The sequence below is a fragment of the Scophthalmus maximus genome, chromosome 14, assembly GCF_022379125.1.
Source record: "Scophthalmus maximus strain ysfricsl-2021 chromosome 14, ASM2237912v1, whole genome shotgun sequence".
In the NCBI taxonomy this organism is placed as follows: domain Eukaryota; kingdom Metazoa; phylum Chordata; class Actinopteri; order Pleuronectiformes; family Scophthalmidae; genus Scophthalmus; species Scophthalmus maximus.
The window spans coordinates 22390001-22417949 of NC_061528.1; the positions used below are offsets into that span (position 1 = coordinate 22390001).

At 45.9% G+C, this 27949-nt stretch overlaps 4 protein-coding genes across 8 annotated transcripts in view; 3 read left to right on the forward strand and 1 right to left on the reverse strand.

Annotated features, from left to right (window-relative positions):
• Positions 1 to 6562, forward strand: part of hecw2a (HECT, C2 and WW domain containing E3 ubiquitin protein ligase 2a) — a 35678-nt gene extending 29116 nt beyond the window's left edge. For all 3 annotated transcript variants that reach the window (XM_047337199.1, XM_047337200.1, XM_035604062.2), the window contains exons 25-30: positions 417 to 546; positions 647 to 793; positions 1409 to 1523; positions 2345 to 2430; positions 2727 to 2839; positions 3499 to 6562. In XM_047337199.1, the coding sequence (XP_047193155.1) occupies positions 417 to 546; positions 647 to 793; positions 1409 to 1523; positions 2345 to 2430; positions 2727 to 2839; positions 3499 to 3610 (703 nt within the window). In that variant the 3' untranslated portion in view covers positions 3611 to 6562. The remainder of the gene's footprint in view (positions 1 to 416; positions 547 to 646; positions 794 to 1408; positions 1524 to 2344; positions 2431 to 2726; positions 2840 to 3498) is intronic.
• A 914-nt stretch (positions 6563 to 7476) lies between these two features.
• Positions 7477 to 17807, forward strand: stk17b (serine/threonine kinase 17b (apoptosis-inducing)). 2 transcript variants are annotated; one of them, XM_035604072.2, is made up of 8 exons: positions 7477 to 8025; positions 8297 to 8944; positions 11509 to 11721; positions 12229 to 12367; positions 12795 to 12921; positions 13707 to 13755; positions 13927 to 14106; positions 15225 to 17807. In XM_035604072.2, exons 2-8 carry the CDS (start codon positions 8571 to 8573, stop codon positions 15466 to 15468), a joined length of 1326 nt encoding a protein of 441 aa, XP_035459965.2. In that variant the 5' UTR covers positions 7477 to 8025; positions 8297 to 8570; the 3' UTR covers positions 15469 to 17807. The 2 variants fall into 2 exon arrangements, with proteins under 2 accessions (XP_035459965.2, XP_035459966.1); XM_035604073.2 differs by lacking the exon at positions 8297 to 8944 and having other exon boundaries at positions 7480 to 8025.
• A 48-nt stretch (positions 17808 to 17855) lies between these two features.
• Positions 17856 to 22178, reverse strand: c14h2orf69 (chromosome 14 C2orf69 homolog). The gene is made up of 3 exons (XM_035604078.2): positions 21935 to 22178; positions 20118 to 20347; positions 17856 to 19806 (listed from the first exon to the last, which is right to left on the reverse strand). The coding sequence occupies exons 1-3, from the start codon at positions 22163 to 22165 to the stop codon at positions 19329 to 19331; spliced, it is 939 nt and encodes a 312-aa protein (XP_035459971.2). The 5' UTR covers positions 22166 to 22178; the 3' UTR covers positions 17856 to 19328.
• A 733-nt stretch (positions 22179 to 22911) lies between these two features.
• On the forward strand, positions 22912 to 27858 carry ftcdnl1 (formiminotransferase cyclodeaminase N-terminal like 1). 2 transcript variants are annotated; one of them, XM_035604076.2, is made up of 6 exons: positions 22912 to 23122; positions 23945 to 24078; positions 24390 to 24485; positions 24910 to 25065; positions 25636 to 25824; positions 26824 to 27858. In XM_035604076.2, the coding sequence occupies exons 1-6, from the start codon at positions 23055 to 23057 to the stop codon at positions 27258 to 27260; spliced, it is 1080 nt and encodes a 359-aa protein (XP_035459969.2). In that variant the 5' UTR covers positions 22912 to 23054; the 3' UTR covers positions 27261 to 27858. The 2 variants fall into 2 exon arrangements, with proteins under 2 accessions (XP_035459969.2, XP_035459967.2); XM_035604074.2 differs by having other exon boundaries at positions 22920 to 23122; positions 23960 to 24078.
• The last annotated feature ends 91 nt before the right edge of the window (positions 27859 to 27949 follow it).

Here is a 27949-nt window from a genome sequence, read left to right on the forward strand (position 1 = left end):
AAAGGAACATGGGGAATATGTTGGTAATATAATATAAATGGGTATAATATATCTCTTACTATAACCTGAGTTAAGTATAAAAATGACATTACAATTTGAAAAAGGTGTGTTTTGCCTTCTCCTTGTATTTATTATCAGTTTGTCAACCCACTCTGAACCAACACTGTACATCTCCTGGGGTTTATCCTGATATGTAATACATTTTTTGCAGACGTATTTTTTCTTGCCATGCATCACAGGGGTGTGTTATTATGGCCCGAGCGCTGACAAGCGAGGATCTATTGTAATATTTTACTCGCACTTGAGCTGCATCTGTTATACATTGGGTATTTGACCCTTGACCTCCCTCCTTATAGTCAGCCATGGTTTATGAGCAGGGCGGCTGACCCTGTGTAACCTCTGCTGTGCTCACGCAGCCCGTGTGACCTGAGCGACCTGGAGTTCCTGGACGAGGAGTTCCACCAGAGCCTTCAGTGGATGAAGGACAACGACATCGAAGACATGCTGGACCTCACCTTCACCGTCAACGAGGAAGTGTTTGGACAGGTACAGTAGATGAGCGATTGCTTGATATGACTCACTTGCCTCTCTTAATGAAAACCTGAGATTGAATCGGAAGTTTCCGTGTCCGCCTGTGATTCTACAGATCACAGAGAGAGAGCTGAAGCCGGGCGGGGCTGGTATCCCCGTGTCGGAGAAGAACAAGAAGGAGTACATTGAGCGGATGGTCAAGTGGCGTATAGAGAGAGGAGTGGCCCAGCAGACGGAGAGTCTGGTCCGAGGCTTTTACGAGGTACGGCCCACTTTACTGTGTCACTGTTCGGAGATGTCACTGAGGCCACGAGCCCTTTCTCATGGTCCACAGCACATCAGAGGAACCGTTGATCGACATAAACGATTCAGTGTGGTCGCATCATTGTTTAGTTGCTGAGGATTCATACTTTTTGGACAGTTCACACATAGAAGTGAAGTATGTGGAAATGTAAGTGAAATGTGGTGTGCACTTCTCAGTTTGGATGTGAATGTAAGCGCAGGTCTCCAGTGGCCTGGAATAACAAACAAAAAAATTCTATTTGTACTAGAAAGGACGCATTATGATTTATAATTATAGGGCCGTGGATTATGACATCTGACAGCCCCACAGCCCTGCTTCAATCCCATGTCTGGCAGGATGACAGATGACTGGGTTTTTTGTGGGCTGCATGTTCGCCTGTTTTACTGAACTAATCAAAGCTGTAAACAAACTGATGCGAGGGGTGTCCTCATGCCATCTGTCTCGCTGTGTCTCCACGGTACAGATCTAGTGTGACTGTGACATACTGTATGTGTGAGGGACTCTGACAAACGATGAGGCTGCACCTTATGTCGTTTCCATGAGCTCATCAGTTTGCACGCGTGTGTTTGTAAGGTGGTGGATGTGCGGCTGGTGTCTGTGTTCGATGCCAGGGAGCTGGAGCTGGTGATCGCGGGCACTGCAGAGATCGACCTGGCAGACTGGAGGAACAACACCGAGTACAGAGGAGGTATGTGGAGCTGCAGGTGAAACACAACATTCACACCGTACACACCTTGAAGGTGCAACCACCAAAACTTGTGTTTGATGGAGAGGTTTAGATTAGACGCCTTGCTCGAGAGAGAACATCAGTGATCAATAATCGAGGGTTGAAGTCTTTATTTTTCACTTTTTGTCCACAAAATTGAGTTTTGCTGAATCTCGGCAATGGTAATGAGAGTGAAAAATGAATTCCTGGATGCACCTGTTTATTCAGAGATGCTCCAAAAAATCTGTCCTTCCTGGGGTCATGCCCCACCCCACCACAAAGTTTCATGGAAATCAGTCTTTGCATAATTGTGCTAACTAACAAAAAACATAACATAACCAACTTGACAGAGGTTATAACAAATGATCCATTGAATGAGTTATTTTAGTTTTTACTAAGTTTACAGGCAGCAAACGGTGATTTCAATTCAATTTCCTATTTAATTATTGAATTGGGCCTTGTTGTAATGCACTGCACAATGAGCACTTGAGACTTTGTTTTCTATTTAATTATGGTAATATATGTTGTGTACAGTGAACAGATGCCCAGAGCATTCACAAGGGATCACGTTAAAGGGCTACTTAAGGGATGAAACGCGTCCAGCAGCGGGGGGGAGGAGTCAGAGTGACAGTCGGCCATGACTCAGTGTGAGGAATCTTTTAATAGAGGATTCGACTGAGCCCGGCCCATTAAACATTAAACAGCACAGTGTGGTGGGAGGCAAGAGAGGAACAGGGGCTGGAGATCTTATTTGTTAGTCATCTGACTCATGCACCATCATCATCTACCTCCCCTCTCCCCAGGTTACCATGACAACCACATAGTGATTCGTTGGTTCTGGGCTGCTGTGGAGAGATTCAACAACGAGCAGAGGCTCAGGCTGCTGCAGGTAGGGCGCATGCACACAGGCCGCCCCCGTGTGGAGGCTGGGTGCACTGCAGGCGTATGCAGATTTTCGTTGACTGCACATCTCTCTCACACACGCGCACACACACACACACACACACACACACACACACACACACACACACACACACACACACACACTGTCCTCATGTGACAATATTCGAAGAAGTCATGTTAGTTTAAGATGTAATTTATAAAATTGGAGAATGAATAATGAGAATGTTCCTGGGTGCTGTTTTCATACTTCACGTGACGTTTGTGTTTCCTTCGTGTCTCTAGTTTGTGACGGGAACTTCCAGTATCCCCTACGAGGGTTTCGCCTCTCTACGGGGGAGTAACGGACCTCGCAGATTCTGTGTGGAGAAGTGGGGGAAAATCACCTCCTTACCCAGGTACAGTACGATTACTGTCTGATGAGATGAATATCAACTAAGTGATGAGATAAAATAGAAAACACAACATCACACATTCATTTCTCGACCAGCCGTATGTCTGTTAGCTGACAGTCACCATCTGATCTCTGATCTGCTCACTTCTTTTGACATTTGGAATCTAGGTATGTTAGTGAAATATAATGGTTTGCAAACTCTCCAGCAACCCAAGAGCTGCTGCCTTGGTCTGCTCTAGTCAATTCAGTGGGTGGGTCCAAGAGGTGATTGAATAAAAAACTCATTTTGAGGTTTTCTGGCATAAATGTTAATATCCATCAAATTGTTGTATTGTGGGCAGTTCTAAGAATGATCATTTCAGTAAATGTATAAAGTATAAAATTAGGTTTAAATAATGGTGACGGTGAAATAATGGTGAAATAAGTCGTACCAGCTCAATACTTTTATATTATATAGACATGTTAACAGAGGGTAAGAAAATATTAATTATGCCAGAAGGTGGCTTGGTTTTTTTGGGGTCGGGGGTTTGGTCTCACACACTCATTCGCACAAACATACTGACTCACACACACACACACACACACACACACAAAGGTATATATATAAATGTATCTTGACCTCCATGTCATAATCCCTTGCTGTGTGTTCCTGTGCCTCCACAGGGCTCACACTTGCTTTAATCGTCTGGACCTCCCGCCCTACCCGTCCTTCTCCATGCTCTACGAGAAGCTGGTCACTGCTGTGGAGGAGACGAGCACGTTCGGTTTGGAATAGCCTCAGGGCAGCTCACACCCAGGTTTCAACTCAAGACGGAGAAAAAACCTCCTGGGAGGACGCGGAAAATAGAACTAATATCCTCAAATGGCAACTACCCACCCATGGATAACTTTCTTTTGGTCACTCAGCACGCAGGACTCATCCCAAATCCTCAGCCGCTCTCTCACATGTCTGACAGAGATCCATCACGTGAACACCTTTCTGGAAGAAAGGCAGAGGATTGAAAAATGTGAAAAGACAGTTTCTTGTTTTCATGGTCACCTCTGTTCTTTAAGTCACATGTGTGCTTTATATCTTCAGTTAATGGCCTTGGTTACTGAGTTCCTCACCTCTCACCTTCTCTTCCTCGTCCTCGTCCTCCTCCTCCAACCTGCACCTCAGAGACAGCGGCTTGAAAACCACAATGCTCCCTTCTCCCTCCCTGGACCTCGAAACTGTGTCATTCCTGCACTGGGGCTGCAGTGTTATGAATTATAACGCACGCACACACACCTGCACACACACACACACACACACACACACACACACACACACACTCATCACCTTTGCATACAATACATTTTGTCTTTATGGACGTGCAAACCAGTGTTTCCCCAAGATTTTTCTATCTGCATGAAAAGATATGACATTTTGGACTGGATATTGAATGGTCCACCCTGTCTGTCTGGGAGAACACACATACATACACACAAATAGACAAACAAATATAAATCAGTTGACTGACAGAACACATGTTTTCACAGTTTTGATTCCTGCATAAACATCAGTAACATATGGACAGTGTCACTGACCCTTTGTAATAACGATGGCAGGTTGTAGTAAGGAATGTTATCTTCAATACTGCAACATCACATCTCCTACTGTACATGAGAGGTGAAGACACATTGCAGAGATTCAGCCTTCTTTCTGGAAACACTCCACCAGGACACACACACACACACACACACACACACACACACACTCATGTCCTGACACACTCCAGTCAGATAGAAGGGCAGGGTTCCTGTCTTTCGAACTCCTCCACACACATCTCATGAGCGACAGATTCTCAGATCCTCTCTCACACAGACAGACGACAGCTGCTCATACGTGTGACACACACACGGTCCTGCTCACTGATGTAATCGCCTCCCACCCGGTGAAAGTGATGAATGTACCTAGTCAGTGACTGAATGTATGAACCCGGGTCAAGATCTCACACCGGCTGGAGAGGAAACACAAAGTTGGAAGTGGAGGGAAAGGTAACCGAATGTGACGCAGATACGTGAGGAATGCGCTTCCTGATGTATGCACCGGAGTAGGCCTTGTTAGCTGAAAGACGCAACCCTGCACCAGGTTCCTGTTCAGGGTGCAGTGGTGGGATCTTTTTTAGTGCCTGTTGGGTTTTCCTGACCCGTAAAGTGAAAATTAATAAGGGAAGCTATTTAATGTCCTTGTAAAAATCTGACCAGATCCATCAAATCAAAGATGATCGAACTGTAGGAGCTGCGGGTTAAGTTCCTTTAACAGATGTCAACACCAGGGGGCAGTGAGGTGTGCTGGGTTGTGCTGAGAAGTAGTGATGATGTAGCTGTCAGGAACAAGCACTGACCTTAAGAGCTCTATGGATATTATACTTTAGAAGTTGTGTCAAGACACAGGACAGCTTTTTCTGTAAAGCCTGTGATAAAACATTTCTGTAAGTGCACAACCATAACCCCAAGGACCCTTTCTCTTTGTTTCTCCCACACCATCCTACATGCACACCAAAACAAACACACACACACACACACTCATTTTTCTATGGGGTGCATGCAAGATTACACCTACTGTACAAAGTTGGAGCTCGACTGCAGGGGCTGGAGTGGTGGTGAGGAGCCCCACGTGTGATGTGCGACGTGGAGGCAGACTTTTGTATCCCAGCCCCCTCTCCCAGCCCAATACTGCATGCGGGATCTTCTTGGCCAGCTCTGTGAGCCGAGGCCGGGGCAGAAACCCCTCGATGGCGTCGTGTTATAGCTCGATATTGCATGCTGAAATAGTGCAACACACTGTCCTTACTAGCTTTTTTTGCATGAGGATACTGCTACCCATTCAGAAAAAGGGGTGAGGGGGCTGGTTAAGTGGGGTCACTTTGGTGGTGGCGCTTACTCGATGCATGCGGCCTTATGCTTACCTGCCACTGTCATACCTGGAGCACGGAGCTCACGGGAACAAGGTGTGGGAAATCGGTGCTTCAGTCACGTCGTTTTAGCTCTGGGAATGGACCATGTGTGACTGCAATCGTTTGTTTTCTCTATGACAGTGTAACGGCGAGTATCTTGGCAGCATGTTTCCAAAAAATGTTGTTACTTTCACACGTGCACGTCTGCCTATCTTAGTAATGGGTCGATGGTTCTGTTTCATTGCTCGTGAGTCAGTGATGGATCAATAGGGCTGTTTTGATTTTGTGAAATGTGAGAGCACATGTTCGTGTACCATGTGTGCGGTCCCGTTTGTCTCTTTGTATATAACTGTATATGTATGTCTGTCCTGTTGTGTGTATAAATATATATTTTGCACCGAATGTACCAAAGGTTTGGGGCTTGCAAAGTCAACCATTAGGCCTGCTCTCTATTTCAGTCTCACACACACATCCTGCTCCCGGCTCCTGCCAAATCCTTACAGAGCGTCACAACATGTTTGCTTCAGAGGCAGATCTCTGGCATGGGCAACCGCGCTTCACATTAGGATACACATCACTTGGTCAGTTTGGCATTTTCTATAATGACGCTTTTTCTGCTGCAGAACACTGATCAGACTGGTTGTCTGCTTCCAAACGAAGACAGTCGCGTCTGTCTTCTCTCCGAGTACATTTCTGACAGGACCCGGCTCCACTTTTCTGATTTCCACTCTATGCAAAGCTCCTGTGTGTGTGTCTCCATTTCACCCCAATGATTGTAATAAAAGAGAACAAATGGCAAATTTTGATTAATGATAAATGACCTTCATTTATAGTTCACAAGGAATTGCGTACCAGTTGAATCTGTATATAACAAAATGTATGACCTCTCAAGTAAAATTCAAGGAAATTAGGAAACACTTTATCGAGGAACCACTACCTTGTCTTGATTTAACGCTTCTAGACAAAGGTGTTAAAATCAGAAGGCATAAATACGATAAGTGAAACTAAATAAACATCCTAAAGATGCACAGAAATGTAAATTATACAAATATATTCTAAAACTATCATGACACTTCACGCATTTGTAAACCTCAGATGCTTCTACAGTTGTCAATAAATGCACGTGTGCACTGAAGAATGAATTAAGTGAAAGTTCAAAGGTCAAATTATGAAATACTAAGACATTATTAGGACATACAACAACATGTTAACATTAGAAATATGAGAACAGTGTGAATCTTATGAAATATATGTAGGAACGACACATTTCAACTCAGCCAATAGTTTCTTTTGCTAACAAATTGGATGCATTCTCTCAAAAGTTGGACTTTAAAACAGTTTTTGAGACACACACAAACACACTGATTTTTTAGATTGTACATAAAAATAAACTATTTACAATTAAAAATCGGCAATTTCAATTGTTTTTTTAATGAAAACAATTTTCTCCACACAAAAACAAAGACTTGTCATAACTTATGACATATTAAATTCAAAGCTTGGCTTTAATAAATCAAAGGAACTTCAGACCTCAGAGTTATGACATATTTCCCATAATATATTTATGAACTACATGTTTTTGTCTTGTTTCCTGGTCACACACACACACACACACACACACACACACACACACACACACACACACACACAACTGTTACATCTGATCCGTCAAGTTCACATTTCAAACCGACGCGCCCCTTTTTCAAACATAACGCCAGTGCGCATGCGCCAACCCGTGACGTGTCCACAAAGTGTCAAACAGGCTGGACGTGAGGATGAGCGAACACGGACTCTCGGCGGATAAACTTCGCCGTTAAGCTGCGGTGGCTCGTGGAAGCAGTTCGGGTTGTTCCGTCGCAGCGCTCGGCCGCAGCTCGGGGTGGTTTACTGTCCGCTGCTCCTCGGTTCAGACCAGGGAAGTCGCTCAAACTCACTTTTTGAATCCGCGACATTGACCGTCCAGCTAACTCCGTTAGCCACCGCTGGGCTAGCCGGAGTCGGCGAGCCGACCGGAACTGTAGCACGGAGCTAACAGCGACATGTCGCCGATGTGACGCGCTGCGCCCGGCCGACACGTAGCTCGTAGTTCGTCTCCCCAACCCGTCCCGCCGGTGTGAACGAGCTGCGACGACCGACGGGAGAGGAGCATGTCTCGGCGGAGACTGGACAGTCGCAGCGGACTCGCCGCGGGGCTGCTCGGGGAGATCCAGACCCCGATCTGCACGGAGCCCCTGGAGCATGTGTACGAGGTGACCGGAGAGCTGGGCAGGTGAGAGGGGCTCGGGGGGGACACACCGAGGGAATGCGACGTTCATTGTGCTTGATGTGGACTAACTTGGTAATGTTACCCATGGTCCTTACACAGACGTGTCTTCTGATCGCTCCCGGCCACTGTCAGGTATTCTCATGGGTCAAGTCGTATTCACTTGATGGCATTATGTATATTTCCGTCCAGTATCAAACCATAAGCCAACCAGCAAAAGTCAAACATCCCCTCGTCAATGTTTCACTAATGTGAGGATCTCTCTCCTAAATGTAAGAAACCCTTTCATTTGGATTGATTGGTGATGCCAAACAAGACGGTTCTTCTCCTGGGCTTTCTTCCTCATCGCCCGATGAAACGGCACGTCGTGTAGAGACGTGGACTGATGGTTTCCTGGTCCAGCGGTGGTGGAGCCTGTACCACATCTCAGACACGACCAGATGTCGTGACCCCGGCGTCTCCACTGTTCGCCTCCACGGACCGTACCATGCACCGTACCATGCACCGAGCGCTTGTTGTGTGAACAAGTGAGCGTCAGTTTGTGTGGCCGTATGGCGACTGAACACAGTGAGCGGACCAAGTCACGTCATCAGAGTGAAAACCAAATCATTTTCACGTGGTACATATGGACCAAACTGAAGAATATCTATCTGTGCCTGTTATGGATCAATTTACATTTTCCGTATTTGCTCAGAGGCTTAGCACAGATGAAGCAGATGACTGCACTCATGTTAACTGTAAGCTTTACACCAGTGTGGAGGGGAGGGCCTCGCCTCGCCTCGCCTCGCGTGCCTCGCCTCGCGTGCCTCGCCGTGCCAGGGACCCGCCTCGCCCGTGCTACAGTCGACCTTTGTCGTTTGTTTGGCACCGCGCGCGAGCCATGGCAACGGCCGCTGCTCGATGATCACATCCAAAGATTTCCGAGGTGTGTTTGAAGAGATGTGTCACACGCTGCCCTGCCTTCAAAGGGGAAACGGGCACATGTGCCAACCACACTTCAGGAAGAAGAAAGGGCACAGGCCACTTCGGGGTGTGTGTGCGTGTGTTTGTTATCAAAACAGGAAGTTCTGAGGTGAATTGTTAGGCTAAAAATGTTCTAGTTCTACTTTCTACAAATGACAGAAGTGTAGTGATTCACAGCTCTGGTACAACGGGGTCTCAAATCGACTTGGACGTTTGTTTGTCTCCTCATTTCTCTGTCCAGCTGCAGCTCTCCACTATATTTACTATCAGTCAAAATGCTAGTTGTTTATGATGGATTTGGATTGGGACATGCATCAATCAGTATTTACTGAATTCATTCCGAATAAAATATGTGTGTGATGTGGGAGGGGGTAAGACCTGCTGCTGAAAACAGCCAAACCAGACCAGGTCAAAAGCTCATTCATGTCTGGTCCTTGTATGAGTGTGCAAAAATGAAAATGTCACAGTTTGTTGAAATGTTTGGACTTCAGGTGACTGTGAACAGCTGACACCACGTGATCTGCTCTTTCAGGTTTTGTGGGCGCAGGTGGAATATTTTGTTTCGTACAGTTGGTGTCCTTGTAATAGCTCAGTTATGAAATCGTAACACAGCACACATAGTCTCTCTTGCTGGGCTGCTGGTAATAATCGTAATAACTCAACATAACACCGGTACTTTCTGCTTCAGCTGTGCGTGTGTCCATGTCTCGACAGGCAGAACTCTGCAGACGCCTCCCTGATCACTTTGTATGCACAAAAAGTCTTTGATGAAACAAATGCAAGTTACCTGCCCAGCACACAGTGGGAGACTAGCTGGCTAGCATAGCATCTGGATAGCATAGGAAACATTTGGTGTAGACCAAACCAGAGCTCAAAGGAGTGTGAACATTGGACAGTGGGCGTGGATCTGGCTCTGACAACCAATATTATACAAGATGAGTGTACATGTCATGAGGAGTGTTCTTCAGAAGACAGATATCTTTAACAGAACAGGAGGCGTGACATTGGTCCAGCAGTTTTGGAGTGTGGCTCATATTAGAGTGTTATTGGCCTCTGCTTCTTTTTTTTTATTTTGATCAGTCTCGCCCATGTCACCCAACTTCAGTGGAAAACAATACTAGATTGAATTAACTATAAAATCAAAAGAAGAATGAGGCTTCCTCAGTGAGTCGTTCTCTGTAATTTCAGCTTTGACAATGTGCACAAACATATTCAAATTCAAATGCTTGAACAGGATCATGAAATCTGATTGGTATCAGTGAAGACAGAAGCAGGTTAGTTCATGTCATTGTTCTATTGTCTAAGAGAAGAAGTCCTTCACAGCCGCTGCTCCTGCTGCTTGTACAGCCGATATTTTTACATCCGAGTTTTGTTTTAGTTTTATTTGTTGCTGTAATTGCAAAAGGCCTTGACATGTCGAGACGTGTGTCTCAAAACATCAGCTGAATGCCAACGATTTTTTTAGTGAGGCAAATGTTTATGTAGTTCTCTGGAGAAAAGTTTAATACATTTTGATAAATGTATATTTCAGTTCCAGCTGAGGAGGTATACTGATAAATCTGTGAACATCTGGCCCTTTCAGACATATAACCGTATGTACAGTAGGGCTGCAACTAATGATTATTTTCATTATCGATTCATCTGTTGATTATTATCTCGATTAATCGATTAGTTGTTTGGGTCATAAAATGGTGAAAACTTTCGATCGTGTTTCCCAAAACCCCAACATGATGTTTTGTTTTGTCCACACACCAAAGGTAATCAGTCTACTGTCACAGAGGAATGAAGAAACCAGGAAAATATTAACATCTAGGAAGCTGAAATCAGAAAATTTAGACTTTTTTCTCCATAAAAACTACTTGAGCCGATTATTGGTTATCAAAATAGTTGCCGATTATTTGAATAGTCGATTACTAAACGATTAATCGAATAAAGTGTTGAAGCTCTGATATACTATAACCATTATCACAGTCTCTGTTTGCTGATATGCACTGATAGGAAAACATTTATTTTACAGTATAAACAATGCAGGAAAGATTTCTTTTCTATTTTCTTATTTTAACTTCTATATCTTTGGTTGCACTAGTGTGTTTATAGTTATTCATAATGAGGTTTAAGGTTAAACAGTAATAAATCAAGCCTCAATTCAATCTCTTTATCATAAGGATACTGATATGATAACCACATCTTGGGAATCATTGCCTATGCTGTTGATATTGACATGAAGATAGATGAAGTCTGATTCATCAGCTGTGATGAGTCACGACACTTATATCTACAGCCAGTAGCAGCTTGTCTCAGGAACCAGATGATCTCCACATGTTCCAACAGCGGAAACAAATGAACCATATGAAGCAGTTAGATTTAGCATGAACTAAAGTCTTCTTTACGACACTGACTCTTACCACAGATGGGAAGCAGATAGCGACCTCTTATGTTCCATCTTTGTCTTTACTTTAAAAAAACGATTGAGTGAAACTGATCTGGCTCCACGTTAACCCCGTGTCCTGTCTCTCTCTGCCTCAGGGGAAAGTTTGCGGTGGTCAAGCGCTGTGTGGAGAAGGTCTCGGGCAAAACGTTTGCTGCCAAGTTCCTCCGGAAAAGGAGACGGGGTCGCGACTGCCGGGCCGAAGTCATTCACGAGATGGCCGTGCTGGAGATGGCCCGTAACAACGCCCGGGTGGTCAACCTGCACGCTGCCTACGAGACGGACCATGACGTCGTCTTAATCCTGGAATAGTGAGTCCACAACAGAACCAGAAACATGTTCTCTTCACTTTTGATTTAATATACAGCACTTTACATGGAATTACTCTTTGAACATAACACTGTAAACACTGGCTCACATCTTCAGCCCCAGACAAGAGCAAAGTCCTGTGTCAAGGAGCTGCCTCATGATCTGCTTCTTCATCTTCTCCACTGGTTTATTAGGACATGTATAAAAGGAGCTGGAACTCTAGATGTACACGACTTGACTGAACATTACTCCTTGTCTGGCGTATCGGTCGTCTTTGTGTCATCATAACAGAAAGTAGAAATGAGACCAAGTGATTTGCCCCGAGGGTTTAACCACACCTTCCTGAGACACTCACTTCCTCGGTCTGAATCAGATTAAACTGATGACCCTCTGGCTATTGGTTGGCCACTTTAACCGCCAGGCCATGAGTATATTTGTGTGTGTGTTATGTGTGTGTATTGACTGTGTGTGTGTGTGTGTGTGTGTGTGTGTGTTTTGTCTTTGCCCAGTGCGGCAGGTGGAGAGATATTTGACCACTGTGTTTCTGAGGAGCTGCTGCCAGAGGCACAGATTGTCCGTCTGATCAGGCAAACCCTGGAGGGAGTGCACTACCTCCATCAGAGCAACGTGGTGCACTTAGACCTGAAGGTTTATAACACACACACACACACACACACACACACACACACACACACACACACAGTTGACACAATTAAGCATAGAAGTATGATTATAGATGGTAACATGAGAAAGCTCAGCAGCACAGTGTATGACGTACAGGTCACGTATGAGCTCCTGTCAGGTGATGCCCATGTCAGACACACTTACAGTATAACTCATACTAAAGTTGGGAATTTTACAAGAGCAGTTATTTCAACAACCTCAACTTCTTTTGTAGAGAATGAATCAAAGGTTTATGACTAGTGTTTATACAGTGTCAGGGGTGTCACAACTTGGAGTTGAGTTCAAAGTGAAGTTGATGAAGTTCTGTTCCCCAGTTCTCAGAATCTCTTATCCTATTAGCACCACTTCTGCTTTCACACGATGTGTGTTTCCTCTTTGTTTGTGTCCTCAGCCCCAGAATATTCTCCTGACCTGCCTGTCTCCTCCGGGGGACATAAAGATCGTAGACTTTGGCCTGGCACGTCGTCTGGGCGCGGTCGGAGAGCTCCGCGAGATTCTTGGCACGCCTGAATATGTGGGTAAGGTGATCGTTTATTTAAACACCCGGCGAGCAGACGTTCCCAGTTCAACCTACGCAGCTGGTCAGAGGAAAAAAAAACTTGTGTTGGCAGCAGACACTATCTCTTATTGATTATTTCAAGTTATTGAGAAGTCATTGTCTTCACGAGCGTGTTGTTACGTGTCTTTAAACACGGCCCTGCTGCCATGAATCATTCTCACACCAGATGAATGTGAACACTTCATTCATACATAACTACATGTTTCATAAAAATAGGCATGTACACACTGAATTGATTATACATTAGTCCATGTATAGATTGCACTTTTTTATATTTCTGAAAATGAAATATGAATCTATAAATAGTTCAAATTAAAAAGGGGTTTACAAACAATCATGATTTAAAAATACATTCATGTAATCGTAGATAAATAGAATTTAATAAAACATTTGATCTGCCCCGCTGCTTTGGGCCTCGTGCTGCTGAAGTGAGGTCTATTGTAAATACATTAATACTACATTCATTTGTTAATAAATCTATTCATGCCTATTTTTATTGTACAGTTAGTTATTAATGAATGAAATGCCCTATTGCTATTTCCATGTTAATACCTGAGCTTTGTCTGGTGTTTTTGACTTTTCAAGTGTTGTATTCTAACTATGAAACAGAATCGAGACGATAAAGACACAACTGAAACATTGTTAGTGGTCAAAAAAGACAAGAAATAAAACAACATGAGAAATTAAATGATGCAGGAAATTATACATTCATGTGAATGACAGCTGTCTTTTTCTCTCCTTCAGCTCCAGAGATCCTGAATTATGAACCCATCACGACAGCGACTGACCTGTGGTGAGTGGTCCCTCACCAGTTAGTGCTTTTTTTTAAATCTTCTCTCTTGTTTCAAAAATTGAGAAACAAAAAAGTTGTCCTCTCTTTAAAGTAACCATCTCTCCCTGAAGCCTTCATCCCACTGGTGCTGCAGTCTGTGTTGACTGTGTCCTTCATGTGTCTGTCCCTCAGGAGTGTGGGCGTCATCGCCTTCATGCTGGTGACGGGCGAGTCTCCATTTGCCGGGGACGACAAGCAGGAGACGTACCTGAATGTGTCCCAGGTGAACGTGGACTACAGCGGGGAGGCCTTCTCCAGGGTGTCTGAGCTTGCTGTGGACTTCATCCGGAAGCTGCTGGTCAAAGCCCCAGAGTGAGTAAAGACGGTGAACCTGCCAGAGCAGAATCACAGTGTGAGATTAGAACTGAACGTTAACACCGAGATATACATAATGGATGAGATATGTCTTATTTCAACCTAACCCTAAACTGTCCCCGACGGCTGTTGCAGCAGTGTATGAATGATGTGGTTGAACAAGTGCTGTTTAAATTAGGGATTCACCGAAAATGAAAAATTGTTGTCCGAAACCGAAAAGAAATGAAAAAACTTGGCCGAATAACCGAACACGTTTTTCATTTATTTTGACAATTTTTTTACCATTGCATAAATGAAATAGCCTCAATGTGCTTTTTACTTTTTTTGTCTTGATTTTCAAGGAAAAAAATGTATTAAAAAAGTACAATCCAAAATATCTATATAACACTGAACCCCACACATTGTTTGATAAAAATGATTCGGTCTTTTTACTTATTCAGCCGAATACTGAAAGTGCTTTTTTTGTGCTATATTCGGTACTAAATAAAAACAGTCCATGTAGGAGGGTTCCAGTGCTGTTTGCAGATCCCACTGCAAAGAAAGCACTGGTTTGTGTTTTTACACATTAGAAATGTATTTTATCAGCAGGATTGTTAAGATTTTGTATATGTTGTACATTGACCAAAATGACTTGTCTTTCTAATTGGATTTAGATTCAATTGCAGCTGAAATGTCTTGTCTGTCCATTAGTCAGTGGATTCAGCAGTAACACTGTACCTGTTCAGTGCCACACATTATAACTAGAATGTCGCTTGATAGATCGCAGACCTCCACCGAAGCCCAGCAGTCATCTGGGTCCCAGGCTTCCATCCTTCCACCAAGTGTGGTGTAAATCTGATCAGTAGTTTTTGCGTAATCCTGCTGACAAACAAACAAACAAACTTAGTGGACTGTGGTGAGAACATCACCTCCAGGTGGAGATAATACACTAAACTGACTGCAGGTCAGATGTATCATCACCTTGTGCTGTAGGAAACTGCATTTTTCACCAATGTCTGATGTTTTATAGAACATAAAATGATGAAATAACAAATTAAATGATTATTGAAAACAACGATGAGTTCCAGGCGTAGATTGACCTCTGACAGTTCCTCTCCGTTGTCCTCTGACCTCAGGGACCGGCCCAGTGCTGCAGAGTGCATGAGTCACCCGTGGCTGTGGCAGCAGCAGCTCTGTCTGAGCCCCGGCCCCTCCTCAACCACCACCCGCACTGTCCGTGAGAGGAGCTGCGGCACCAAGTGGGCCGCGCCGCCCGAAGACCTCGAAGACAAGGAGAACTTCCTGGAGTCCCCACACTCCCACGCCAAGAAGTTCCGCATCGACGAGGGAACCTCTGCCCCCGGGGACGGTGACTTATGAAAAAAAGGGGAAGGAATCAAAGGTGGCACTCGTCACTTCTCCGTCTGAGCTTTTAAATTCTTTTAAGCCTCCACAAGAGAAGCGTCTGCCGCCCGCCACACAAAAGTACTAAGGTCGAGCTCTTATCCATTGATTTGTTAAAAAATTCCAAGACGGACCACTCACACCAAAGATAACCAGCTCCATTCTGTGATCTGTCGCTGATTCATTACTGTGTGGAAATGTGTGTGTCTCTATTAATGCAGCGTGTTTAACCCTAAGTATTTCATCCTTCTCACTGTTCACATCTTCTGTGTTTATCTTTCCCTGTACCGATGAAATCTATGCAACACTTCTCTTGTACAGTTCAAATCTTTATTTTTAACAAACCTTTGAGAGGTTAACAGCACCTGGCTCGAGGCGGGAAGTGTTCCTGTCACCAGCTACCTTTAGTTGCAATAAAGCAGAAATGTGTGATGTGGAGAGAAGCAGCACCGAGGGGATCCAGGTGAACCTGGTACACCTCTGGCACACGACAGTACATTCCTCTAACGTCTGCCTCGTCCCGCAATGTTAAACTGTTGTGTTCTCCACGTCTGCTCCAAACGCAGGGTTTGAATTTAGCTCAGGGCTTCAGATAAAAACTCTTTTTTTAATAACCGGGACCACAGAACCCAGAGGCCTCCGCGTTTCGTCTTAAATCTTGCATTCAGGTTATTGTAAACAAGTCACGTGACATATGAAATCCTTGGTCGAGTAAAGAAAGAAAAAACAACGAATGAGTCTTGAGAGTCGCACACACTTACTCAGAGTTCCTCTCTGTCGCCGGGCAGGAGAGAGCGACGACTTTAGCACTTAGCTACACGAGCACAACAGGATGATTGTGTGTCTGTGAGTCTGTTTCCACCTGGTCAGCATGAAGAGCTGCTCTCCTCCTCCAGGGTCAGGGCCTGCTGCTTACTCTCTGCTATAGGCCTATTATTATTATTATTATTATTACTATGATTATTATTTATGTGCTGGATCTATTCTATGTATTTTTATGTAAATAACGTGCTCAAGTTCTTTTAAGAAGGATTACGGTGGGAGACGAGTGATTCCGGCGTTATTTGAAACGAGAAGGCGCTGTAGTTGTCACAGTGTGACATTGCAGTGAGAAGGGAAGAGGAAAGTGAGGGTTAGTTTTCAGGTGGTTGTGGGAAGTAGAGACGGACGAGTCGAGAGGAAGATGAGGAAATGGTTGGAAGAAGCAGGTAAAGGAGCAGTTTGGAAACGAGAGTATTTCCCAGAAAGTGGAGCTGTTGGATCTGATGTTGACTGTTGAGATATGTCGTTATGAAGGGGAGGGAGGATTTCACTGTGATGCGTTTGTCTCGAGAAGTTTGACGTGAAACACGAGTGACTGTAACGTCACGTCGTGAAATGTTGTTGACTCACAGGAAGTGCCAACGTTTGTTCAAATCCAAACCTCGAACCAGCTCCGTAGCATCGCACCAGCAACTCCGATGTCTCGTGAGCTCCAGTGGAGCATTCCTCTGACAGTTGCCAAGTGCCAAACTGAACGAGACCGTACTGTATTTGTTTGTTGTCGTCACCAGCTGGCTCGAAGGCGACGGCGTCTCCAGTCGCGGACATGATCTCATCATCTCAAACTGGAACACCACACTGTAAAAGATGTTTCATCTCTGTGAGACGTTAGGTCTGAGTGCTGAGTGGTGTCAGATTATAGAAACCAGAGATGACACGTCGTCTCTCTTTACTACTGTACGAAGAAATAAGCTCTGATCTCACTTCATCTCAAGAGCAACACTTTCTTTACGTCTGCTCACATGGTTCTTTCTAATACTGTCTCTAAATGTGCGACAGCGCCTTCAAATCATCTCATTCAGGCCCAACCGAGGCCCCGATGGAGGGAGTTTCTCGAGCGTTGATCTCTCTCTGCAGGATGACGAGATGCTCCCACGGGTCGGACACGAGCCGCTCGTATTCGCTGGCATTTTTCCTCTGTCACTCGAACAGGACGAATGCTGTGGTCTCGATTTTGTGCAGCTATTGTACAGTGTTGTTCTCTGCAGCTGGTCGCCGGGTGGCCTCGAGCTCAGCTGGCAGCCCCAACACTGTCTTCTCTGTAACCGTGGAGTCGAGTCGCACCAGCCACAAGCACAAGCAAATACATGTTTGAGATGTTTGTTTATTTTGCATTTTATATAAATATATATTTTTAATGTATGAGCATTCTGATTGCATCTGAAATGACTAAAAGAAAAAACATAATCTGTGTTATATTCTGATCAACTGCAAGCTAAAGTGTAGGCGTCGCAAAGCAAAGTGAAAAAGCTCATTAAAGGTTGTAGAAAATATCTGATCTGAGCATGTCGTCTGTCTTCTGTTGAGGAAAGAACAACAGGTTTTTGGTTTCAATTCTTTATTTTATTCTCCACACTGCTGTGTGATGCACACTGAACAGGACAAAGTCAGCGGGCAGGTGATTCAGAGCATTTTTATATACAGTCTGTGTTCAGAGAACAGTGCAGCAGGTGAACGACCTTCCCTTCATACACAGCGAGTCGTAAACATAATGGAATGATCTGACGTTATGTTCAGCAGGATGAGCTGCAGCGTCAGCGTCATACACATGCAGATTAAGACATGCTGCAACACAGACACGTCATCAGCTGTGCAGTCTAAACAAATCTGAAACTAAAGTATGTTTCATTTCATATAATGTACATTACTACATATATATAAACATTTCAATGATTGTGAGACTATATGACCTTGTTACTACAACTTGTCATTTTAACTAAACGTTAGTTTGTCAGGTTATAATTTATTTATGAAGGTCATTTGGTTGTGTTGTGATAAAAACTAAATCTGATCAAAAACAAAAGAATGGCTCATAGCTGAATCACACACACTCATACATATCAGTAACCTACATATGCTTTTTTCCCATCAAGATCCATGATTAATTCCCTCGGAAATCTGCGAAAATGTTACAAAAAGCAATAAAAAAATTCCTGGACCTGCGCCAAAATGTAATGGGTTATTTATTGACCCATGGAAAGGCATTCTGTAGTTTGAGTGTAAACGACTGTACTCCTTAACATTAGTTCATATTCATAAAGAAACAAAACAGGTTTGCATCATGAACCCAGCATATATGTCGGCAATGTTGTCATAACGTTGAAGTGTGTGGAATCGAATTGGCTGACAGAAGGTCATGTGATGTGGTCAAAAGATCCCGATGATCCACTACTAAATGGACCTAAAGGGAAGAGATTACATCAACTGCTTCAATGTGAGTTCAGTGTTATGATAATGAGCAGAAGAGATCAGGGACCAAAATAAAGCTGATTCACACAGAAGTGTTTCTAACCTCTGACTAACAGTTCTTATACAATCGTGACCCACTGACATTCACGTGTCCAAAGTGTCTCAACACAAGTGCAGGTACGAGGAGAAACAGCTGCTCCACTTCCGACTGACACCTGAACCAGGAGCAACATAAAACACATTCATGTTTCTGATTCCACAGCTGCAGCAATGTCAGAGGTCAAAGCTCACATTTATCTTAGAGCAGGATGCAGCAGGAGGAGGTAGGGCTGAGCTGAAGGCTTCCACCGTTCACATGTTTTCAATAATTATCATTATGAAATATGTATCCATCAATACTCATCATGCATCAACATTCCGCACCAGAAGCGGTCATTCTACTTCTGTTTTCACACCTGCGTGTTCTTTAGAGAAGGAAGAAAGTTATCTGATCGTTCCTCTTCAGGTGAAGTGTATGAAGCATTAGACAGGAAATACAAAGCTGTGTGTGTGTTTGTGTTTGTGTGTGCGCGCGCGTGCGTGTGCTCACGGCCTCTCAGCCACACTCAGAACTCCTGAATGACCCTGAAGTGGTTCTCGATGGAGGGCGGCTCGTCCTCAAAGTGCAGCTTCTGACTGGGACGGGCCCCCAGCTCCTCCAGGGTTCTGATGAAGTGTCTGTGCTCGCGGCCCACCCAGGCCCGCATGGGGTCGCGCACCTCGTATGGGGTCACGTGGGCGTGGATCGACACGCCGCTGGCGGCGAGGTCCCTCAGCACCTGCCTGTCTGTCACCCAGGTCTCACTGCCCCCCGGGTGTCCCCCGTCCAGCCAGTACATGGCCGAGACGCAGTCGACAAAAGGGGCCACCTGCGGGTCGGCGCGGGCCCGGTCCAGCTCGTACGCCATCTGGTTCAGCACCACGCAGCCTTTGCTGAAGCCCACTAGCGTCAGTGAGAAACCTGAGGGGATGCCGTCAGCGCCTCCCTGTGGTGGGAGGGGGTTTGGTAGGTTGGCTTGCTTCATGCCATGGCTCAGCAGCGACCTGCAAACAGAAATAAACATCCTCATCTCAACCCCTTCATGAACACACGTTGACACTGTCCTGGTCCACGGACCTGTCTGAGGTCCGTCAGACTGGTTGTTTCTCAGACTGGTTGTTTCTTCTCGGCAAAGATTCCAAACCTTGACACTTTAGTTTGATTCTGTGTCAGATCTGTACATAACTGCATCAAAACACTGCATGGTCAGCGTCGACTATGTGAAGTTGACTTTGTGGTTAGTTTTTTCGTGTCGCTCAGTCTGTCAAAAGTTTATGAGAACTGCACTGTGCAGAGTAAGGGGGGGGTCAAACACCTGAGATGTGGAAACGCTCCGAAGTCGCGCGAGTACTCCGGTGCCCCGAACATGTTGCTCTCCACAAAGTTGCGGTAGCAGCTGAACTTGTGCAGGTACATGCGCGAGGCCCGGACCACCCAGACATGTTGGCCGGGGAAACGTCGGCCAAGCGTGGAGGCCACCTGCTCCAGACTCCAGGTCAGCCACTGGGCTCCCTCGGGCTGCACGGCCATCTCCTCCTGGAAGTTCTGCACACACAACACACACACAGATGCTTCAGAGCTTAACACACGTTTCACATGTACATACTGGACTAACAGTAAACACACATATAGCCAGTATCACACTGTATTTGCTTGTCCCTGATCCCCTGGTGTGTCTAAAATTAGCATGTAAACTTCACACGATGTTGTATCATATAAACTCTGGCTGGGAGTATCTATAAAATATAAGTGTCTCTAACTAATGCTGGTTTGGGTCTGTGAGCAGACTGCGCCACACTGCTGGTGACCGCCATGGTGAGAGAGTGTGTGACTGTCACACACACGCACGCACGCACGCACGCACGCACGCACGCACGCACACACACACACACACACACACACACACACACACACACACACACACACACACACACACACACACACACACACACACACACACACACACACACACACACACACACACACACACACACACACACACACACACACACACACACTTGATTAGTTCCATCAGCAGCTGCTGTCAGCCTGTCGGTGTGTGGTCCTGAACACAGAGGCTCCCTTCATGTGATTTATATGGAAGCATCACGGTGACGCCGTCCGGTGCATATGAACATCCCCTGGGAAAGGCCGGCAGCACGCCTCTGGAATATTAACACTCTGCCCGGTGAGACGAGGACGGTGAACAGAGCGACTGGAATAAATGACGGCGGTTCTTTGACATAGAAAGAATTTAGCAAAGAAAATCCGGTGTGATGTTTTATCTCCTGTGACTCGTCTACACACGTGAAGCTTCCAAGAGAATTTAAACAAAGAGCGTCGGAGACGGCTCAAGATAATCTGACAGGTCTGACACGTCTCTGGTTTCAAGCCATTCACCCAGAGCTGCAACATTCGTCACTGATCACCTCTGCACTTTGTAACTTCGACAAATACTGTGTACATAGCAGTCATATACACATCCTAAAAGGGATATGCACTTTTTGGTGCTGCTGGATTACTCACACAGATTACTAATGTTTGTCTCGCACGTTAGCTGAATGATTTCACAAAACTGCCTTTTGATAATATCACTGTCGTATCACCACAGTGCAAAATGTGTCTCTGTCGATTCTCTCTCCTTTCCACTGCGGGATTCTGGGTATTGTAGTCCCGTCAGTTTCAGCTCCTACTCAGATAAAAATGATGAGTTGCTTTCGAAAAAACGCTCTTGTGCGTCCTACACACAGCAACATGTGAGTGTGATCATTCACTGATGCACGTAATAATGATAAAAATGAAAAACTCAAATGTGCTTCCCAAGACACTGATTTTTTTATGAAGCAATAAACCAAGCATGACTGACTCTGCTGATGACCTTTGGTGACACCCATCAGCACGTGGTGTTCAGTGGTCATGTACAGTAAGTGAGCCATGTGAACCGATCACTGACACTGGAAGATGCTCTAGTGACACAGAGTTCCAGCTGTGACAGCAGCTGAAGGATGAAACGTCCACCAGCTGCTGTCACACGTCTGACGAGAATGGACTTGCTTCATCCTCTTCATCATCATCATCATCTCCCCCCTGGATGACCTGAGACCCCTCCTCCTCCTCCTCCAGCCCACTCACCTGAATGTCCCCGTGGAAGAACACGACGTGGCCGCTCCCGCCCTGCGCGACCCCCCGGGGGTCCGCGTCGGGCCGCAGGAGCAGCAGGTCGTTGACTCGCCCCGGGACGGCACCGGGCACCGCGGGCAGCCTCTGCAGCCTCTGCGGCGGGCTCCCGGCGCACACAGCCCGGCTTGCTGCCGCACGCAGCCCCGGAGGCTCGGGGGAGGTCGTCGCTGCCACGGAGGCCATCGCTCCGCACGGCGTTGCTGGAGTGGAGCCCTCGAGCGTGGCCCTTCCTCTGCGCAGTCACTCCACACCTCCGCTAGCTTGAGCCGACGCTAGCTAACCCGACGCTAGCATCACATTACAGGCAGCTGACGTCGAAGTAAGAACCGGGAGCCCTGTCACGTGGCTATAACCGGAGCACGCAGCATCGCACGGTGTCCTCTCACCGCTGTCTGTGTCCAACTGTCGCAGTTTACAACCAAAACGTTTATTATTTACTCCATCGTGACAGTCTGGGGTCCGTTCTGTCCACGAGGCGGCGCTGTTCGTTCATCCAAAAAACAACCAGCGCTGCTCGTTAGCGCTTGTGCGCATGTCCGTTCTGCTCCTGCCTCCAGAGATCACCGAGCGGAGAGATGATCTACTCCTACGACACTTCCGCCTTCGACTGGTCCGTCCACCGCAACACACCGGTCAGCCAGACAGGCGAGGCTGAGGAGGGTGGGTGAAATGAAAGATTTCACCCGATTAAAAAAAAGTACAAATAAGTGGGAACATTATAACTAATGAATGAAACTATATGTGAATAAAATATGTGAAACACGTCCATAAAACACGTGTTCCCACACATACCCAGAGAAAAAAGCAATGGTTCCTTACATAAAAACTAAACACGCAGCAGAGGGGGAGTGAACCATCTCGCACTGTCCTCTCTTTGCTTCACGTGCAGATTGTCGTGGACCTGGAGCGCGTGGGGCGACATCAGCTGCTGAAGTCACTTCCTGTTGGTGTTGACGCAGAGAACCCCCCGTGACACACCGTGAGGGAGAGTGGTCTGATCTCAGTAAGTCTGCCATGTTCTGTGACGTGTGTTCCACTGCTGCTGCTGGACTTTGACCTTTGAACAACCCTGATGTGTGGCAACACGGTCCCCACAGACACATGGACGTTCACATTCAGACTCTATTCATCTGTAGAAAGGTAACCCAGACTCATGTACAACACACTGTATATCACATATGACTCACTGTAGATCTGATCATGTCATTTGAATATTTCAACTACTTTGGCTACAACTTGTGTTACTGGTTCTGTGGCTCCACAAGCTGCTGATGGCAGCATGGTCAAAGGCAATGATCAGTTGACATCTCAGTGAAGAACTGCCATTGTCAAATATGTACAGGCGGATTAACAATGAAATGACTTTCAGTGTCTCAGGCTTACTCGTACTTTAAATGAGACCAGATCACTTGAACAGCAGCCGCTTGAAGCCATTGGTTTTCAACTACTAATGGCTGAATGGGTCACTGCTAAAAACGACAGTAGAACCATTAAAGATGAGTCATCAGGTCGGCCAAATGTGACAGTAGGTTATGTTACACAGTGATATATGTGTCTATAAGTGTAGTGAACATTGACGTAGGGCTGCAGCTAACGTTTACTTTCATAATCCATTGATCTGACGATTAATTTCTCGATTTCTCGATTAGTTGTCGCAGCTCTACATTGACGAGCACCAGAAGCCTCTGGTCGTATCCGACCAAGTCACAAATCAGAAGCAAAGCCTCTTAGCTTATTGAACTGAAGTGTGTTTGTATTACTATATAATATTACTATTCAGTTCAAGGATTTCATCAGTGTCTCACTTGAACATTTGTCTCCTTGCACTTGAGTCAACACATTCATTATCTTGGCCACATTTCTGTCCAGCTACATTTCAGCTGTGAGTGGAAACCGTGTATGTATTCACGTCCCTGTGTAATCTCAAGTATGGGCGGTGCGCTTCGTATTCAAGTCACTCAGCGTTGTCTTTGGCAGTAACATGGCCTCCAGCTCCCTGGGCAGACGACTGGTGGCGTGTCTCCTCAACGTTTCCGAGGCTCGCAGGAAAGACCTGGTGGAGACTGTGGCCCAGGCGGCCTTGTACAACGCTGAAGGCAAGTGTCATGTTCTTCTCTGTCCAGGGACGAATGAGCAATGACTAAAATCTCAAACCGTGGCATTTCTGAATGTTGCTTTTCGAGTGCACATGCTTAGCATCTTTTTTAGAATCTGAATGAGTCTGCAAACCACGAATGCCAAGAAAGCAGCACTTCTTGCTGAGAGGGAATAATTGAGCTGATTATTCTCAAGTTACAGCACTTGATTCGCCCTCAGCACATTTCCCACCCGTCCTCCGTCCTCTGGAGGTTTACTGACCACTGTGCGTCTTAAGTGACAAACCCATTCTGTCATGACTGTACATCAGGTGCCAGACGAGAGGGGACCACAGTGCTGAACATCTTTAATGATCATGACTACAACCGCTCCGTCATCACCATCGTGGCCAGCATCGACTCCATCAGTAAGTATTTCATCTCTATGTATTTTACTGACGTCTCATTGTTTCATTCATGTTGTCTCTCTGAGGGATAGATGGAGTCGGCTCCCAGTAGGGATTCAGTCTCTGTCCACTACTCTGCAATCCTCTGTTAGGAGGAAAAAAAAAATCCTTTAATAAGCTTCATCAGGGATTTAAACACGCACAAAAAAGAAATCCGGAAACCTTTTTTTCTGGCAAAGATCAGAGTGGAAAGTCGATCTTCTTGAAACACAGCTCTCTGACAAAGCTAACAGAGTTGTGTCCCACATTCCCGTCAAGACACATCAGCCTCATTCGACTGTAACTTAGGAAATAAGTGCTTTAATTAAAATATATACATTTCCCACACATTCCACCAGGGCTTCACTTGGACAGTATGTCTCATGTGATTGTTGATGTGTTCCAGGGGAGGTGGTCCTGGCCGCATGCGAGAAGGCCTGCGGGCTGATTGACATGAGCGCTCACGTGGGGGTCCACCCGTGTATGGGTGCCGTGGACCTCGTACCCATATACCCCCTGGGGGAGGAGGTGCCAGTGGAGGAGTGCGCTGAAGAGGCTCGGGGTGAGATCACGTTTGTGTGTGTTAATGCTCTCGCTGCGTCTGCGGCTCATGAGGTAGAGCAGGTCATCCACTAACCAGAAGGTCGGTGGTTTGATCCCCATCTCCTCCAGTCCACACGTGTAGTTCATGCATACATTTTCTCATGTATGTATTTTCATTTACATACACAGGCACAATGAAATCTAGATTAAACCCAGTTTATTTTCTGGTTTCATAGTGTATGATCCCATGGTGCTATATTGAGCTTGTGGCTGATGATGAGACATGTTTTGCATCCTGTCCCGAAGCGGCTGACTCAGCGGCAGCGTGTCTTGCTAATAATGAGCAGTAGCTCAGCGTGTGGCCACGTGTGCACTCGGCATGCTGATCTGTGTGGTGGGATGGTAGAATCCTAACTGGCAACCTCTGCAACAATCACTGTATTTATGTGTGTATGTATGAAGAGGCCCATGTGTCTGAATGTTATCCCCTCAGGTGTGTTTAGTCTGTCACGCCTTTCAGGCTCTCGTGTTTGTGGGTTAGGGTCATCTGCTGGTTAACTCACTTGTCTGTGTGCTCCCCTGGGCTCAGCCGTGGCTCAGGGGCTTACAGAGAGGGTCCCGGGCACCGCGGCCTTCCTGTTCGGCTGGGCCGACTCCCCCCTGCAGCGGGGGCTGGCTCAGAGGAGGAAGGAGATGGGCTGGTTCAAGAGGACGACCGACCTGCAGGCGATCCAGGCCGACCTTGGGCCAGAGCCCCGGACGCGGTACGGCCTCACAGGTGAGAGGAGCCGGCCAGACGTGCTGATGTAGGTAAATGTTTGAGCCTCGAGGACACATCGCCCTGTCTCTGTGCCGGGATTACACAATGCTGTTGACTTGATCTCTTGTACACAATGGTTGTTTGTTACAGGCCACCTTCCTCCTCTATTCTGACCTTTTATGCAATACTACAATGCAATACTTGATGATATACGAAATACTAATCAAGAAAGTTTACCTTTGTTGTGTGACTCCAACATGAAAAAAAAATCCAAAGTTCTTATTCCAAGGAAAATGAATCCGCCCAAAACGAAACACGTGATTTTCTCTGTTTTTAGCTGCATTAGGATCTTGTAGCATTAGAGGAAACATCTTTTTTGGCCCATCACAGCCTCTATGGACAGCAACCATATATGTTCTGTTCATAAGGCACGTGGTGTACGGACTTTGTGAGGAAGGATGTGAAGGTATCGTTGGAACCAGTCACGTATCTCCATCGCCCCTTCAATGGGGCAATTTTAAAATCTCCTTTAGATATTAATCGTGTCATTTCCTCCGAATTCTTTGTGGACCGACTGTGGGAGTGGCAGAGATTTAAATCTCTCCACCAGCTGTTGGATTATCAAACCATAAGGCAGTGTTACCACCAGGAAAGGGATATCGTTCTTGACCTGAGCAGGTTTTAAAATCACTAATTACAGTGCTGCTGTTCTCTGTGCCCATGTGCTTGGAAAAACAGATGAAAGCTCCAAATAAAAGCTTATTTCCTAGAGCTGTTGAAAGTCCTTCTGGTGAATGTGGATACGAAGGCAGTGTCTGGAAGACGAAAAGAAATGTTTCAGAGGTGAAAGGTCTCCAAGTCCAGTTGCCTCCATGTATCATTTAGAAATACCAGAACCTGGATGACTGAGAATGTTCACAGAGACACAAATGTAGATAGTATTTAGTCATAAAGAAAATGAAACACAGAGGACGTGTCACCGTGTGTAAGTGTTCTGTATTGAATAATGTGCTGCAGGTGTCGGGGCCAGTCCGTATGTCATGAACTGCAACGTCACCATCGACACCCGGGACATCGCCTTGGGACGCAGCATCGCCGCAGCCATTAGAGAGTCGACCCCTGGGGGCCTCCCGGGGGTGCAGGTACTGGCGTTGCCCCATGAGGGCGCTGTGGAAATAGCCTGTAATGTGGAAAGCGTGAAGGGGAGCCCACCGACTCACGTGACGGCAGGTGAGCCCTGGCCGTGTTTCAGCATCGAAGGACAGCCGTACTGTCACGCTCCGGCCTCTCTCGTCACGGCGAGGGTCTCGGAGCTGGCAGGGAGGCAGGGGGTTGGCACCAAGGGCACGGCGTTGGTGGGGTTCACGCCGCACGAGTGCAGGGGCCTGGCGGAGTTAGCACTGTCTCAAGAAATTCCTGAGTTCTGGAAAGAGCAGCGCAGGATCCGTATGTGAAGACCCACCTGTATAAAAGTTTCATGTCACTTCGATTATCAAGATGAAGGAGCGTATTTTAAACCCATACGTGATATTATAACTAATATACAGTAATGCTGCCGGGGCTTCGACCACACTGCCAATGATCAAAGAAACCATTGAAATTATGGAGGAGCACTGCTCTGTCGTGAAAATACAAAAATGTTATCCATGCTCATTTGTTCGGACACAGAGTCTCTGTGGTTGCTGCTGGCAACCGTTTGTCCCCCAGGATAATGGAGAGAGCTAAAACGCTACGCTCTTCGGCTTCGGAAGTCGTGCTAGGATGCCGCTGTCTGTGGTTGGCCAAGTGCAGCAAGGAGCACAGAATATTAGACTCACAAACGTCTCAACGCCAAACTCGTCCTCACTGAACTTGTCTGTGCGAAGGAAACAATACAGAGTCATGAGCTAATTGTTCTTTGATCGTCCACAGCATGTTTAATGGCATCAGTCCGAGTATTTCACTTAATAAGCCCAAAAGATTAATACTCCACTGTTGTAACAGTAAGTGAGTGAACACGAACTGTAATTGTAATTGACAATGTTACGGTGAATAAATACTTTATCCGTTCAATGTATTTTTCCTGGTTCTATTTTATTCAAGTTAAACTGAAGAAATATTACACTGACACAAGTGTAGAGATTTAGTTTTTTATTTCTAAAAG